General features: G+C 39.0%; 1 protein-coding gene across 1 annotated transcript; it reads right to left on the bottom strand.

The window, feature by feature from the left end:
* Positions 1 to 871: 871 nt before the first annotated feature.
* On the bottom strand, positions 872 to 16,146 carry LOC307248335 (cullin-5; the record flags this gene model as incomplete). The annotated part of the gene is made up of 19 exons (XM_080024738.1): positions 872 to 4,593; positions 4,934 to 5,057; positions 5,539 to 5,657; positions 6,034 to 6,195; positions 6,416 to 6,591; positions 6,884 to 7,007; positions 7,219 to 7,350; positions 7,681 to 7,813; positions 9,481 to 9,545; positions 9,649 to 9,756; positions 10,001 to 10,131; positions 10,363 to 10,456; positions 10,673 to 10,753; positions 11,221 to 11,366; positions 11,940 to 12,081; positions 12,689 to 12,865; positions 13,877 to 13,976; positions 14,722 to 14,857; positions 16,137 to 16,146. The coding sequence occupies 19 exons, from the start codon at positions 16,144 to 16,146 to the stop codon at positions 4,399 to 4,401; spliced, it is 2,355 nt and encodes a 784-aa protein (XP_079880864.1). The 3' UTR covers positions 872 to 4,398.
* Between the last annotated feature and the right edge of the window lie 650 nt (positions 16,147 to 16,796).

Below are 16,796 nucleotides of genomic sequence, written 5' to 3'. Positions count from 1 at the left end.
CACATGAAGGTAGTTGAAACCCTTCTCCCACTCAAAAAACAACAACAAAAAGTTAAAGGTGCAGTGTGTAATATGACATCATCAAGAAAGTTCTAGAAAGTTCTAGAATGCAACACTCCCTGGGTAACCCCACCCCTTTTGAATAATAACAGAAGCTACAGTGGCCTTCAAGGACAAGAACAATTCTAAATTTTAAACAATGCACCTGATGACATTCCAACTATGACACTTTCAAGATGGCGGCACTAGGCCTTGGTCCAAAATATGCAGAAATATGGACATATATGAGACCTTTTCTAAGGGAAAAAATAATAATTCTAAAAAAAATCTTCAGCTATTATGCACTAAATTAAATGTACTTATGGATATTATAATTACTTTCTACAAAATCTGCTAGGAAATAAAACCCAAAATTCTACACACTGCAGGTTTAAATGTCTTTACTTGATATATTGGTGAATGTTCAGCTGGTTTAGACTATGGCTGATTGTGTTGTCTTCAAGTTTTTTTTATTTTGAAAGGCCACAGGTAAGTCTGTGCCATGGACATATTATAAGGTAGAAATTTCGGGAACTGTTTTGGGGAGATTTTTCCACTAAAATCTGTTAAAAAATCAGAAGCAGGTAAGTCATCAGTGGCTTAACAAACATGGATGAGAGAGTAGCCTACAGATATATGCAAATTATTTTAAGCATTTTTTAAAAAGTGTTACTGAAAATGACACAAGTGGAGCTCAGTGTATTATAGTTGCTTAACAAGTCATTGATCACAGAAAGAAAAAAAGAAGCAACAAATCCTAATCGACTCATTACGCTGAAGTCCATGTACTAAAACAGTATAATGTAAAATAGTAGCTGAGCCACGTCTGTGCATAGAGAATAATTCTGCATACTGTGATTGACATTGGCAGAGTTGTGTGAAAAGTCAATCTGATAATTACCAACATTATGGTCTTATATTCAGAGACGGAGAGTCTATTTCAGCAACTACAGGTGTGTATCAAATCAGTGAAAAGGTGATTAGGCCAACATTTATTTTATTCTTTAATTAACAGAAACTAAGGAATAGTATGGGCCACACAGTGCACTCATACGTTTTATTTTAAGCAGTTTTTTTATGCACTTCCAGAAAAACACGAGTGTTGAGAATAAGCCTAATTCATACTGACAACAGACATAAAAAAAAATTCTCGACATCTCAACTTTATTCTCGAAGTTCATAACGAAAACAAAACAGATTTTTTTCTCTCCCGTGGCTTTATACTCTTCTGTCAAACAGCAGAGAGAGTTGCAGTAAATAAATACTGTCAACATGGATGAACACAAAAAAACAGAAAAAAACTAAAACATTTCAGAGAAATTAACATTCTTCATAAATATAAAATAAATATTAAAGATTCAATCCCACACATTCACTGTTGTCTTTCCTCTCCCGCACCGCTCAGCTCAACAGATAATCCACAATCAGAATCTTACAAAATAATATCAACAAGTTGAATCGTAGTAGTGCTTTTAGGTCTAAGGGTATTAAAAAAAAATTATGATTTTAAAGGGGCACTGTGTAATATGACATCAAGAAAGTTCTAGAATGAAACTCGCCCTGGGTAACCCACCCCTTTTGAATAATAACAGAAGCTACAGTGGCCTTCAAGGACAAGAACAATTCTAAATTCTAAACAATGCACCTGATGACAGTCCAACCAACATGGATGCCTCCATAAGACTTTCCTGCTCAATGTACAAAATGTAACATTAATATTTGTAATTCTCCGCTCAGGAGGATAATTCAGATTATTGGCAGAGGTGATTTTACACCAATGAGGACATATTTATGAATGAGGATATTGATTTTAGCAAATAAATTACTTAACATGTTACACAGTGTCCCTTTAAGTGTTTTTAACGTGTAATAAAGCGTTCTTGAATCTTAGTGCTTTCGATAATTTAGATTTTTGCTTTTTAATTCATGGTATGAACATTTCTGCCCCAGCATTTTCTGAACATGTGGAGTAGCTCCTTTAAGAAATGTTAGTTAAAAGGTGCTACGAGGAACTTTAGATATTTTTGAAACATTCAAATTTTTCCTCTGATGATCATAAATGACATGTAACAGCAAACGAGACCATCAGTGCAAAGAATGATATTTTTATATAGTTTTTCTTAATGCCTTTGTCCGGGGTACGCTCACCCAGGAACAACAGCTGGCATAGTAAAAAAAAAATACCGCTTTTGTCCAAAGGGGGTGCAAGAATTAACACAAACTCAAAGTTCCTCAGAGCACCTTTAAAAACTAAAATAATTTAAATGTCAAAGAAGCAGCAAGAAAGTAAAACAAAATGGGAAAATGTGATGCCGATATTGATGTGATGACAGTATTTCAGTTGACTTAATGCTTTCGGATGTTTTTTATAGTCACAGGACAGCCACACACACACAAACACCACACCCTCAACTCCCCTTGACTGTCAATTTCATACACTCTCTTTATGTGTATAACATTCAAATTGTGAGTTCTACATACTAAGAGATCAAAACTAAAAGGCATATTAGATATCAATGGTAAGTTATCTCAGCAAAAGTTAATTAGTTGGCTCAAATGTAGGCAGTTTTCCTTAAAACATGAGTTTTAGTTCCTCAGAACAGTTTCCTTGAATTATATAGTTTTTTAAATTTTTTAATTTTTATGTGCATTTGTTTATTTTTTAATGGCAGAGTCTCTCTCTTTAATGCATTTAGATGGTATTTAATCTCACCATTTTCACATTGAGGTTCTTACACAGCAAACATATTTGCAGTATGATAGACAATACATAACGAACTTTACCAGCCACCAAAGATTTAAAAAGAAAAAATATCAGCGTTTAAACCTGCAGTGTGTAGAATTTTGGGTTTTATTTCCTAGCAGATTTTGTAGAAAGTAATTATAATATCCATAAGTACATTTAATTTAGTGCATAATAGCTGAAAAAAAAATGTTGAATTCTTTTTTTTTCCCTTAGAAAGGATCTCATATATGTCCATATTTCTGCATATTTTGGACCGAGGCCTAGTGCCGCCATCTTGTAAGTGTCATAGTTGGAATGTCATCAGGCGCATTGTTTAAAATTTAGAATTGTTCTTGTCCTTGAAGGCCACTGTAGCTTCTGTTATTATTCGAAAGGGTTGGGGTTACCCAGGGAGTGTTGCATTCTAGAACTTTGTAGAACTTTCTTGATGATGTCATATTACACACTGCACCTTTAAATGAGTGGCTCTTAATTTCCGAACTCTCTCAAAGTGTGACAGATCCTCCACTGAACAGAAAACTAACAAACAAAAAGAAAAAAGCAGCATGCTGTTGATAGTGCACACACACACACACACACACACACACACACACACACACACACACACACACACACACACACACACACACACACACACACACACACACACACACACACACATCTAAAAAAGACCAGATACACACCATGCATTCAAACACTCACTCACACACAATTTGGCAAAATACTCCTCGGTAGTTTAAACTTATCTCTCCATCTGTGTCCTTCTTCTCAATTGCAGCTTTCACTCGCAACTTTTTTGCATTTCCCAGTTCAAAGATAAGACAAATGTAGAATAGGTAGGATGTAAAATGGCCACCCTAAGATGACAGCTGTGCCACTAAAGCTATAGTGCGTAACTTTTTCATATAAATGAATGCCAGTTCATGAGTTGACACAAAGTTGATTAAGCCTATCAGCTCCACAAAACTCTCTCTGTATTTTTCAGTACGGCAACGTTTACAAACTGGTGTCGCCCTCCCGACACTGGTGCAAGGGCTCAAGAAGCGCCCACGAAATCAGTTGTTGATTCTACTGCTTAGAAAAAACCTGGACTTACAGCAGAAGGAGTAAAATCCATGCGTGATCACAGAAGGCTTACCCTCATTTATGTTGTTTTTAATTCTCAGAATTCCTCTCAGGGGCAACAGAAGTTACGCACTATAGCTTTTAGTGAATGCTAAGGATTGATATGAGCTTGATACATGTGTCCTCCCTCCTCTACTCACTGCTACTCCTCCTCCGCTGCAGTCTGTAGCTGATCAAAGTAAGGCAGGAAGTATTTAATTCAATAAAGTCACTATTTTTTTCTCTTCCGACGTCATTCTCAAACCGCCCAGCCCCTCGGGTCGACACTAGAGGGCGCCATAGACAAACAGACAGTGCGGTGACTCGACCCCATAGCTCCATAACACACCGGTGTCTCACAAACACAAAAAACGACCCAGAATTTTTTTTGCGAAAGAGGCTTTTCTTCACTTATCACCAGCCCTTGTCCAGTCTCCTCTCCAAGGTTTTTAAAGTGCCGGTAGCGGACCAGGAGTAAAAATCAAAAATTCAAAGCCCTGTGTTGCTGCCTAGGCCATGTATATGAAGGTGTTGAGGTCCGTCTCGTCCCTCTTGATGTACTTGTGTTCGATGAGCCACTCGATCTGCTCTTTGATCATCTTCTTCTGTGGTAAAAACATGTTCTTGAGGATCTCCACCAGCTCCGTCTGCAGCTGGGCGTTACTGATCCGCTTCCTCATCTTCATGATCTGGATAATGGCCTCCTGGAAGGGAGACAGATATACAGAAAGACATATTAGAGGTGGAGTCAGCGATTTTGGAGAACGCTTATTCTCAAAATTAGTGAATATCTCCTCGTGATACGCCCGCTAGCTGTCCGTATTGTGTGTGTGCGTGCTGGAAAACAAATTAACACTCAGCCTAGGCTCTGTAAACTGGTATGTTGCTAGCTACGGTGGGCTCCCTTTGTTTACATACTCTTTGATTCACGGACAGGTAGCGGATCGTGAGGAGATATTCACTGATTTTGACAAAAAGCAACCTCTGTCAAACACCTAGTTAAACATCCATGAAGACAAAATGTGATTTATTTATTTTTGGTACCTGAGTTCTGAGTATTCTGAGCTGAACGATTCCTTCGTTCTCCTCTTCTCTCATTCGCTCTGTGGTCAGCTGCAGGCGACCAATCAGATTGATCTTTCCTCGCTTCTGGACTTTGGAGTTTTTACTGGTAAAATATCAGACAAAAAGACACTCAAAATCAATATCCCAAAATAAATAATATAAGTTAATCAGTTATTTATGGCGAGATTTCATCTAACGACAAACAACATACAGTCCTTAAAAAACTGTTTTATTTATTTGAGAATATACATATTAAGTACATATTTATAATTCAATATTTAATTATGTTAATTTATATAATACTGACGTTATTTTTATACAAATATGGAGACTTTAACACAAATTACTCTGTATTTTGGTTTTTAAGTTAAAGAATTAAAGAAAGAAGAAAGTAATTTTCTATGGATTGTAAGAAAACCAATGAAACATGTTTTCAAACTTTTTTTTGGCTTTTTATATATTTATTTTTTATCATCATATATGTAAAGATGTCAGTTGAAATGTTGTCTTGACAGTAACAGTGTTGTGTAAAAACTCAATAAAACACTAATTGTAAAGAAAAAGAAAAAAACAATGTAACATACATGAGTGAGAACTCCTGGTTGACGTAGAAGAGAGTGCTGTCTGTGAAGTCTTTGGGGGAGTTGACTGAAGGTTCGTAGGATAACACCTGTCGCTTCAGCTTGGGGAACGCCACCAGAGACTGTTAACAGAAAGGAAATGTTAAAGATATGAAGCCATGTATACAATCACTTTGGATTAACATAGTCTAAAAACCACCATCAACATACTTTGATTATCTGTACTGATTGTCAACATGACTATATTGTTAAATTACCACTGCTTTCAGAGAAGTGTTAGCAGGAGAAGTAACAGTATATGTTTAATATCTTTCAGGCAGTGGACAATTGCACCAGATAGTATAACATTTCGGTAAAGTTCTACAAAAATGTTTACGTATGTTTGGATCCACAAGTTACTTTTATGCACTTTCAGCGGGTTAATGCACATACATTTTTTTAGCGAACTGACAATTGGATAGAAATAGATACAGATGCATTGATCTAATCTTATCTGACCCATAGTGTGCGCCGTAGCTCTGCGTCAGGCAGCTCGGTGGCCAGCTTCAGGTTGTCGAAGCTGATCCTCTCTCTGGGTCTCTGGTTCCAGGCAAACAGCACGGCCAGCTGGAAGGTGGTCACCTCCAGGTCATACTGCCCCACCTCGTTCTTAAAGGTGATCTAAGGAAATAACACAGAGTCCTTAAGTAAAGTAGCAGTAAGAAGGAGGGAAGACCTCTGGGTTAAGGAGGAGCGAGAAAATGAGGAATCTTAATTTAAGGGAGGAATTAAAGAGATTGTATGAGCAAAAGGAGAAGGTCTCCCAATAATTTTCAAATTCCAGAAGTGAAAAAAAAAAAGTATTTTAATCGAGTGAGAGTCTGGATCTTATCTGACTCACGATGCCGTTGGACATGAGGTGATGCCAGTGCAGTTTGCGTCCGCTGTGGTTCCTCTTGTAGAAGTCTTCCACCTCTGGGATGAGATCCTCCAGCTCTGTGGGCAGCGACACAAACACCTTCTCACTGCTACGGGACCATGCGCCCGCGTTCAAGATCTTTATGTTCACACTGTCCGCTGTGTGGGAGAGAGAGGGAGAGGGACAATGGAGTTAGGTAGGTGTAGTTTAAAAACATGTTATTTATCAGAGAAATATTAATGTTTGGATAGGGTAAGAGGCTAGTGAATTCATTATGTCAATGAAGGTCCTCACAAGTATAGCCGTACAAAGGTGTTTGTTTGTGTGTGTGTGTGTGTGTGTGTGTGTGTGTGTGTGTGTGTGTGTGTGTGTGTGTGTATGGGGGGGGTGGGGCGGTAGGGGTGTGTGTGTGTGCGTGTGTGTGTGTGTGTGTGCGAGTATGTGTGTTACCTGGTAGTGCCAGCCTGTTGTGTTTGTGCATCTCCTTGAAGACTTGATTGAGATCCTCTGAGACCTTGATGTCCTGAAACATCCTCGCCAGCTTGTTCACGTAATCAGCGGGCATCCCTACTTCCTACAACCAAACACACACACACACGAAAAGAGGACATTTTCATACTTAAGAAATGTATGTTTTTCACAGCATCATCATGAAAATGCCTGATTTTTGGATTTAAAAAAAATATCACTGGAATTTTGCTATTTTTCTAAACTAATCAAAGTTTTTTTTAAACTTGAGGATGGGTTTGCTAGTTTAGCTGTTAGCAGGGTTTACTGTAACTCACTCGGAGCCACTCCACCATGTTCTCTTCTATCTCGCTGTCGGCTGAGATGTCCAGGATCAGGCGTCTGGTCAGGTGAGCTTTGTGGTAACGCATGAACACGTCTTTATTCTGCACGTACTTCAACACCAACAGCTGCAGGGAGAGAAGGGGAAATAATTAATTTGTGTGGGAAAGATGAAAAGGGGACTGAAAGGTGTCAAAATCAGTGAATATCACCTCACGATCAGTTACCTGTCCGTACTGTGTATGTGCTGAAAAACATCCAGTGTTAATACGCAGCCTAGACTCTGTTAACTGGCATGTAAACAAAGGGTATGTAGACAAAGGGAGCCCATCGTAGCTAGAAAAATGCCCGTTCACAGTGCCTAGGCTGTGCATTAACACTGGATTGTTTTCTCAGCGCACACACAGTGGATGGTAGCGGATCGTGAGGAGATATTCGCAAACCAGACGGAGCCTCACCACTTCTTTGAGTTTGAGCTCGATCTCCTCTGACGTGAGTTTCTTGCTGAGAGGAGTTTTCCTCAGCAGCATGTCACAGTAGTTCGCCAGCAGCTCAGGACACTTTGACTCTGGCTGCGTCTTCATACCAACACTGTTTACATGGACACAAACACACATTAACACACACACACACATTTAGATTAACACACACACAAACACGTTTATATACGCACCACACATTGGCCCTCATTTATCAATTTTGCGTGGAAACTGGTGCAGATTCTGGCGCAAATACCTCCCTACGCCAGGTATCGCGTGGGATTTATCAAACAGGCGTATCTCGCCAATCTCAGCGTACGTCAGGCCATTATTGATAAATGCGGTGGATGAAAACTAGCGTATCACGCCCCTATATTTTCTCAGTTTAGAGGCCTCGCCCAGAGGTTTTACGACATGGATATACGCAATACGGCACTTCCCTGAAGTAGAAATTGACAGAATAACAGCGAAAGTAGAAAAAAAAGAGTTTCATTTCGGAGCATTAGCCTACAAGCAGCATCAAAGAATGACAGAAGGCAGCAGTTAGGAAGGAAATAACTGCTGCGGTCAACAGCGTTGGTGTTGACTCAAAATCGCCACTAAAAAAAGCGTGTTGCTGTTCTGAAATGCAACCAAATGGGGGTGCGGGGCTGCTGGCATAATATAGGCTAAGTGGTGGAGGAGAAAAAGACGCACCGACTGTCCGATAATGGTCCCCATAAAATAAATACAGGTCTGCAGAGATTTGAATGATTAGAATGTATTGGCCCTTTTAGATAGCACTATTCAAAAGGGTTTTAAAAACTAAAAATAACACATTTAGCGTTTTACTGTATGACAGCATGCGCTTGGCACGAGTGGTCAGCCCGGCCGTCAGCTGCACAAGCCGACCCGGCAGCGATCAGCTGTGAGAGCGCCCACCGTCCTGCTCCACCAGCAGATAGGAACAACGACAACGTGCCGGTTAACGGTGGAAATAAATCGCTCGCTTTAGCATTAATGACACATTAAAAGAGGAACTAACATCTACAAAGTGCGTAAAATAAATAAAATGTTAAGCTGAATGTTGTGCCGTGTATTTTTTGTATCATAAAGAGCAGTGTATGTCTACTATATTTAATACTTATTAGGCTAACATTTTGAATGAATGCAGCCCCCGTGCCTCAATGTCCCCCCAGCTGCTCCAAGACGGAGACAACTGCCCTTTCGCAGTCCCATGCAGCCCTCCTAAGTGGCCGGTGTGTGCACTATTGAATCAGCTCTCCTACTCAGTTGCACACCATAAGCTGCTCATTTTTAAGTGATTAATATCTTTATTTCGGTCTTATTTGCACTGCATTTGTATTATCTTCTAATAATTGTCCAACAAAGTCATCGGCTACCCGTCACAGCATGCGCTGCGAGTCCAAGCTGTTTTCAAATTTGCGTACACGAGCTGAGAGCTGGCGTGGGATTTGAGCGTACCCTACGCTCACGTCCATATTGATAAATGCCGAGATTTGCGTGGAAATGTACGTACACCCATTTTTCTGGTCTACGCAAGATTGATAAATGAGGGCCATTGTGACTAGAAAGATGATCTTGCATTTTCAGTTTTGGAGCGATAACTGCATTACTTAATGTAGATTATCCATTGTCCTAGACGTATTACATAAAGCCAGAATAGTAAGTCTAGTTACTTTTTTACGCAAGGTTTTGTGGCTTGGATTGATTTTTCACCAGATTAAATATATATAGCTCATTTGATAAAACAAGGATCAATCAGACAGCTACACTCACCCTTTCTGTTTCAATGGCAGCTCTAGTTTGAAGATTGTGGCGTCATTGACAACAGCCTTGTAAGCCTGTGTGGGGAAACAGGAGAAACACAGTATTGATTAGATTCATATCCAGATTATATATAATTCTTAGTTGTGTGGCTCTTTGGAAGTCAGATAAAACACAAACCTTATCTCTTGCTGTGAGGAAGCGAGGGTCGTCCTGGAACGCCTCCTTCACCAGTTTACTGAAGCGGTTAAATAAAGTCAACAGCTGCTCCACGTACTTCTCAGAGTCCTGGACACACACACACACACACACACACACACACACACACACACACACACACACACACACACACACACACACACACACACACACACACACACACACACACACACACACACACACACACAAGGTTTAGGGTTAATTGTCTTATTATATGGTCCTACGAGTGTGTTTGAAATTATATTACGATTGTTGAAGGCGATTTCTGTGATCATTTATCAAATGTTTGCTCATTGTGTGATTGTGCCCGTACAGAGGTGATGGTCTCGGCAGCAGCCACCATGTCGGCCAGGCCAGCACTCAGGATGTGTTCCTCCAGGTCCTTCAGCATCGGCTCCATCCCGTTGGGGACTTTGTCCATCAGGGAAAACATCAGGTTCAGCCCTAGAAGTATTAGTATTACATTACATTACATTACATTACATTACATTACATTACATTAATGCATTAGGATTACACACAAGAAATAGTAGTTAGTTGTTAATAGTTGATGCAATAGTGAACGTTGATGCCACTATGTTAGTTTGTGTCTTTCAAGAGAAAACATGGCTTATTTCATCAGCTAGTTAAAATATCTCCCGTTATTGATTGGACAACAGTTCACAAATAACTCACTGTCCGTCTCATTGCGTTTGATCATCCCTGGACATTCGGCAAGGATTGTTTCTTTAAACGAAGTCACGAGCGCATTCACACAACACTCCATCAGCTGAAAGGACAAAAAGATTCATGATAAAGACAAATTTGAAATAATAAACAAAAAGATATCACATAAATTCATGAATTTCATGCATTTATTTGTGAATCAGGAGGGGTTGGGGAGTTATATATGATGTATTTAATGTTGATTTTGTTTAAATGCAGAAATTCAATAAAATGTAAAAAGAAAAACTAAAAAAAAACGTATGTCTAAAATTAAACTTACTGCTTGAACAGAGTTACATTCACGACGTGTCTCTAGATATCTCAGCGCTCTCTTCTCCTCTTCTCTCAGCTTTGTGTCTGCCTGCAGGGAAATATTCATTAACAGAAAAAATACTAAGAATTAAGGTTATAAAAACATAGATTACATGCGTCCACAAAATGCATTGTTATTGATTTATAAAATGAAAAAAAAGGCTGTTTCCAAAATCAGTTCAGTATAAACTTTGGACACCAATATGTTGTAAAGATTAAATAAAGATTAACTCTGAATTTAACCAACAACTAGATTTTTGTTTTTTAAAGAGATGCAAAGTTACGCATAATTAGTAAGATATTTCCAGATTGAAATATTTATTCAAAGATTTCTGAAAGAAAATGTAATTCAAAAAATTATATCTTAAATGTAATTTTTTCATGATGAGATCTAGAAGATTAAAAATGTTGCCCTGTTCACATGCAGTGGCTCGCCTTAGGTGAATTTAAAATAATAACAACATTCTTCATACTAACACTTGTACTTGTTTGTAAATCAATAAAACTGTGGCGTACATATTTCATATAGTTCTGGACTCCGTTCTGTTGCAGGTAGGACGGAGCCTGTGTGCGGTAGAACCTCTCTGTGGAATCCAGGTAAGCTTTCTCAAAGTTATCTCTGTAGATCTGCAGCTTGTCCTCTGGGTTAGAACACAGGTTCACTGGTGGGAGGGAAGCACAGAGAGAACGGAATGAGAAGTGTGTCTTAAACTGTACTGGGGTTTCCTTCTGAATTAGTATTCATACAGTATTCTACAGAATAGTATACGTTTTAGTTTTTTTCATTATGCACTTCAAGAAAAAAGTTGAATGTTGTGAATATAGTTGAAATACAATTTAATTTCTATTAATTCATATGTATAACATAGGTTTTTTTAAACCGTTTAATTGATAGTATTAACTCTATTTAGATTACATTTTAATTAATTCTATTCTATTCTATTATTAATTCTGGAGAACGTTTGTTGTCAAAATCACTTTGTCAAAATTAGTGAATATCTCCTCACAATCTGAGACCTGTCCGTACCTTGGGCACTGAAAAGAAAAATCCGGTGTAAATACACAACATAGGCTCTGTATGGACAGGTAGTGGAATGTGATGTTCACCGATTTTGATAAAAAGTGATTTTGACAACAAACGATCTCCAGAATCACTGACTCCACCTTTAACCATGAACATACCTATTCTGCACAGATCATCAGCACCAATGTGTTTATCAATCTGTCTATCTTACCGTAGGACTCTCGTACTCCTATCACCAGCTGTGAGTCGAAGGCCTCTCCCTGCCGCTCCGCGTGAACCAGCTTCATGGCGCTGTCCTGCAGACGGCTCTTAATGTTGGAGAAGATCGACTCATTCCACGTGTCAAGCATCAACTGTTAAAACAATGTAACGTAAGGGAAGGGTAGTGAAAAATCTGTATAATGTGAACCAGAAATGTTAAATAATAAGTTACGCTCCATATATCCTGTAATCCCAGAATAGTCAAACACAATTTATTTATGAAGCTTTCAATGAAACCTCTTCCATCTGCCTGCCGAGTCATACTCCCTCCCACACAGGTTCAAATAGCCTTTTACGGACGCAAGGAAAGTAGAAATGCGACTGGCTAAAATGTACTAATGTCAATAAACATGGCCTTTTTGTGTCACATTAAATGTTCACATGGTACTGCTCATTTTCTAACTGTAGCTATGTCGCTACTATTTTTGTAGGCACAAAATACAACATAGAGCGTTGATGTTGCAAAGGATGGCTAACCTATTGTGACGTCACTTCGAATTCTGACCTCCGACTTCCAAACTTAAGGAAGGCAGCATAAAATGGAACCTAACCTTTCCTGTGACTTCCGGGATCAATAACTCATAAGCAAAACTTTATTAAAACCTAACTTAACTTGACAAATTGTTTGAACTGTAATTTGAGCATCTGTCAATAAAAACAAATATAAAAAAAATATATAAAAATAACTGAACCCCTGACCTTGCGCACGATGCTGTCCTCCATGTTGGTCTTCTTGTTGCTGCCCTGCTTCCCCATCAGAGTGATCTCCAGCTGGCAGAACGGTTTGGGCAGAATGTCGCACTGCGTGAAGAACTTCCTCCACTCCACGATGTAGGCCTTCAGCAGCGCCGTGTCGTCCTGGTGACTCAGCACTCGCTGCCATAGCAACAGATATACAAAACTAAAGTTAGGAGGTTGTACATGAGTGCCTAGTTCCCTGTTATAATCACTGTACATATCTAATGGGTGAAAGGGGCTTTCTAACAAAAGACCCAATAGAAATAATTTCACCCCAAAACATTTTTATACATTTAGATACAACGATACTCCGATATTAAAGGTGAAGAAAGCGGTTTATTTATGTTAATATAAGTGTTAAATCGCTCTTTATTCATACAGTGATCACTTACATAATGTGCGCGTTTGATAAAGCCGATCTCTCAGTCAGCTGCTCTGCATGTAATCGGCAAATAAACTTTTCGGGGGATCCCGAAATTAATATCAAATCACAAGAGAGAACGCTACAAACCGACACCCGTCTCACTCATCTGCACCGGTCTCACTGCCGGTGCACGCCAGAGCGACAGATGGGTGAATGTGTATGCGCCTACAATGGCGGAGCAGGTAAAAATCCTTCCCAATGTCTGTTTTGATGGTTTTTATCATGTTTTATCACACTTATGGATCTGAGATGATGCTAGATAACTCGCTGCTTGAAGACCGCAGTGCATTAATGTGGTGACGTAGGGACGAGCGAGGGGACTGCTAACTTTAGTAACTGACAGGAAGTTAGCTAAAAGAACCATTCCGCTTACAGCACCTTTTATTTGGTTGAGATCATATTCCCACTAGGACATCGCCATTAATAGAACTTCATATTTCTACCAGAGTTTTTGCAGAGTCTTTGGCATTTGCCGCATTTTGCGACGTATGTCCTGGTTTACGGCTGTGAAACTAGCATGTGTAAACCATTGTGTAAAGCTCCTTAAAAGGAAAGGTGACTTATACTTATTTCCAGAAAATGCTGATTGACATATAAACAGGAATATTCTCATAGCTGCTGCTCATGTAAACACCTTATTTGGAATATTGTCTTAACCAGAATATGGACCTTAATCTGAATACACCGTGCATGTAAACAAAGTCAGATATAAGTAGTTTCCTTACATTCTGTGCCTGTTTGATGAAGTCTAGGATGTCCTCTTTGAGCGCTTGGTGGATCTTGGCCGGTCCTTTATCGTCCCATAGACACACAGCATGGACATCTCTGCAGGACACACAATCAGTATTTAATTGTTTCTACAAGTTACCAAGAGATGCAATAATCAAACTATGATCGCTTTAACATTTTGTGTTTGTTTCATCTTTAATCTGTTTTTATATATATGCTATGTTTGTTTTAAAACATTTGATGTATTGTTTCATGGTGTGGTTGGTGAGCCAATAAACCATAAATATTATTTTCTTTCCATTTTCATAGGAAAAACACACAAAAAAATGGGAGAACAATTTCTCCCCTAAAGTCTATGAATAAGACTTTGCTTCTGAAGTAGCTCTCTGTTAATAGAAGCCGAGTTGTGTTGGTGAAGTAACAGAAACAAGACACTTTGCTCCACAACAGGCTTGCTGTAACAATGAGTGGGCATTAGGTAAAGTCCAGCAGCTGTTGGTAAAAACCGAAACTAATCTATTGCATTGTGTGTGTGTGTGTCACTGAAATGCACCAGAATAGTTTGCTGAGGTATGTGAGAGGAAAGAGAGGCAACTGTTCTTAGGATATGATGCAGAACCAACAGCTGATCTGATCCTACATCCGAGCACTTTCCTAAATAGGAAAGAAAGTAGTGGAGTGGAGATAAAAAAAAATCAGTGTTAATACAGCCTAGCCTAGGCTCTGTAAACAGGTAAACAAAGGGGGCCCTCCGTAGCTAGTAACATGCCCGTTTACAGAGCCTAGGCTGTGTATTAACACTGGAAGAAGTGAGGGTCAGAGTGGAGAGAGCATGACTCACGAGAACAGGTCGAACCACTGTTGCTTGGTGACGGCTTCCTGTCTGAGCAGCTTGAGAACGATGGGACGCATCATCTCCCACTTGTCCTCAAACTGCAGGGAGCCTTTGTTCTGGAGGAGAGATACGGGGATAATTACTTAAACAAGCATTTATTTAAAAGGTTTAGTGTGTAATATTGTAGTATTCAGCGTCAGCTTGTGGTGAGATTGTTAATGGCAACGCTCCCTTGCTAAACCATCCCTTTGGGAGAATTTACAGAAGCTACGGAGGCCTTCAAGGACAAGAAGCTAGTTGCTAAAGATGGCATCATCCACCACTGCCCCAAGCCTTTCCACAACATCAAGTGATGAGGTGAAGGTGTATTTAGTTATTTATTCTATAGAACTTCTTCTTGGTCTTCCAACAGGTGCATTTCCAAAGGACGCCCACTATAAACATGTAAGCCAGTTAAGTTTGTCCGTTCTGTGCTACTGTAGAAACATGGCAGTGTATATGTAGATATAAAAGGCTAATTCTAAGGTCATAATTCAACTACTTTTATTCAAGCAATTATATAGCCTACTACTAATTAAAACATGTTCATAAATATTATAACCGTTCTGAAAAATGCCAATTCCCTCTACACACTGCACCTTTAAACAACATTATTCCTCATTGTCCAGGAAAAATCCTGCTCAGGGGCCCAAAAGTCTACGGCTGTCCCTGTTACTGCATTCATCATGTACTTCAAGAAAACATCAGTAGACTCCAGTAGTGTATTCACCATGGGGGTCTGTTTCCTCCTCTGAGGCGGGGGCGGGCCGCCTGTCAGAGCCGACACACAGCTACCTGTCCTGGGACTGTTTTAATTAGATTACCGTCTCATCACGTTCACACAATATCAGGGGAGTGTTCTTCACAGACAGAAAAGCCATTACCGGCTCAATATGAGTGTAAATGATGATTAACGGGGCCTTGCGCACACAAGCGCTGTATTTGGTGTGTCTTATGTCGGACTGTGTTGCCCCTATGAGGTTCTGGTTGATTCTATAGTTTTGGTGAAAGCTAAGGTTGGATTTTAGGTTATAATCACAGAAATAAGACAGTTTATTGTTCGATTTTTGCTCCAGACAAGGAGGATAAAACAGACTCCGACATTACAACGAGATATGTGACTTCATGCACCTATTTCCCTATTTATTTGTATATATTTAGACTATTTCCGCTTATTTATGTGTGTGGCACATATATTAAGGGAGAATATATGACAGCGAAGAGCCTAAATCTGCTCACAGTTGAGGAAAATACGATATATTCAAGTGCTTCTTACCTTTAACAAATTAGACGACGCCATGTTTCTTCAACTTATCGTCTCGCGGAATCTCGCGAGAACAGACGCTACAGCTGTCTCACGGTTAGGTCATGGTTTCGCTCACTGCACGTCATTTTTTTGAATAATGTAAATAATAGGCTATTATTGATTAATTAGCACTGACAGTGAAATCAATAGGATATGGAGGTGGCTTTTAGGCGAGACACTGCAGGTGAATAGGCTAAAAAATGTACCTTTTAGATATCATGCAACTTTGCCAGTTTATTACTTAAATTAAAACAATTATTTTACAGTTTTTTCAGAAATGTTTGAATATATAATCAAATTTGGTCGATATGTGTCGATTTGTAACTCTTGAAAAACCAACAATCTAGATCTAGGTAAAGCCAAACTTAAAGTATTTATTTAATGTTAACAGCATATTAGTGTCCAAAGTTTTTACAGAACATATTTTGGATACAGCTTTTTCTCATTTTAGAGATATAGGTCTTAGAAATGCATTTTCGGCATGATTTTAAAAAGAAAAAATTACATTCTGGACCATTGATTTATACTAGGCTATATGAAAGAACAAATGTTATGGAAGCAAAATAGACAAAGATCTCAAAATTGAACAGTGCCACAATTTTAAAAATCGTAATTAAGAGCAGTACTTAGATTAGTTTTTATGCTGCAATTTTCATAATAATAAAGCAATGATGCAGCACTAGTCGTCCAGCCTAAATGTTTATCTCATCAACAGATGAGTGTGCTAACAATAGGA

This window comes from Ammodytes marinus, assembly GCF_949987685.1.
Source record: "Ammodytes marinus genome assembly, chromosome: 3".
Lineage (NCBI taxonomy): Eukaryota > Metazoa > Chordata > Actinopteri > Uranoscopiformes > Ammodytidae > Ammodytes > Ammodytes marinus.
The sequence above is the reverse complement of the archived record's forward strand: the minus strand, read 5'-3'. Positions and strand labels throughout refer to the sequence as shown.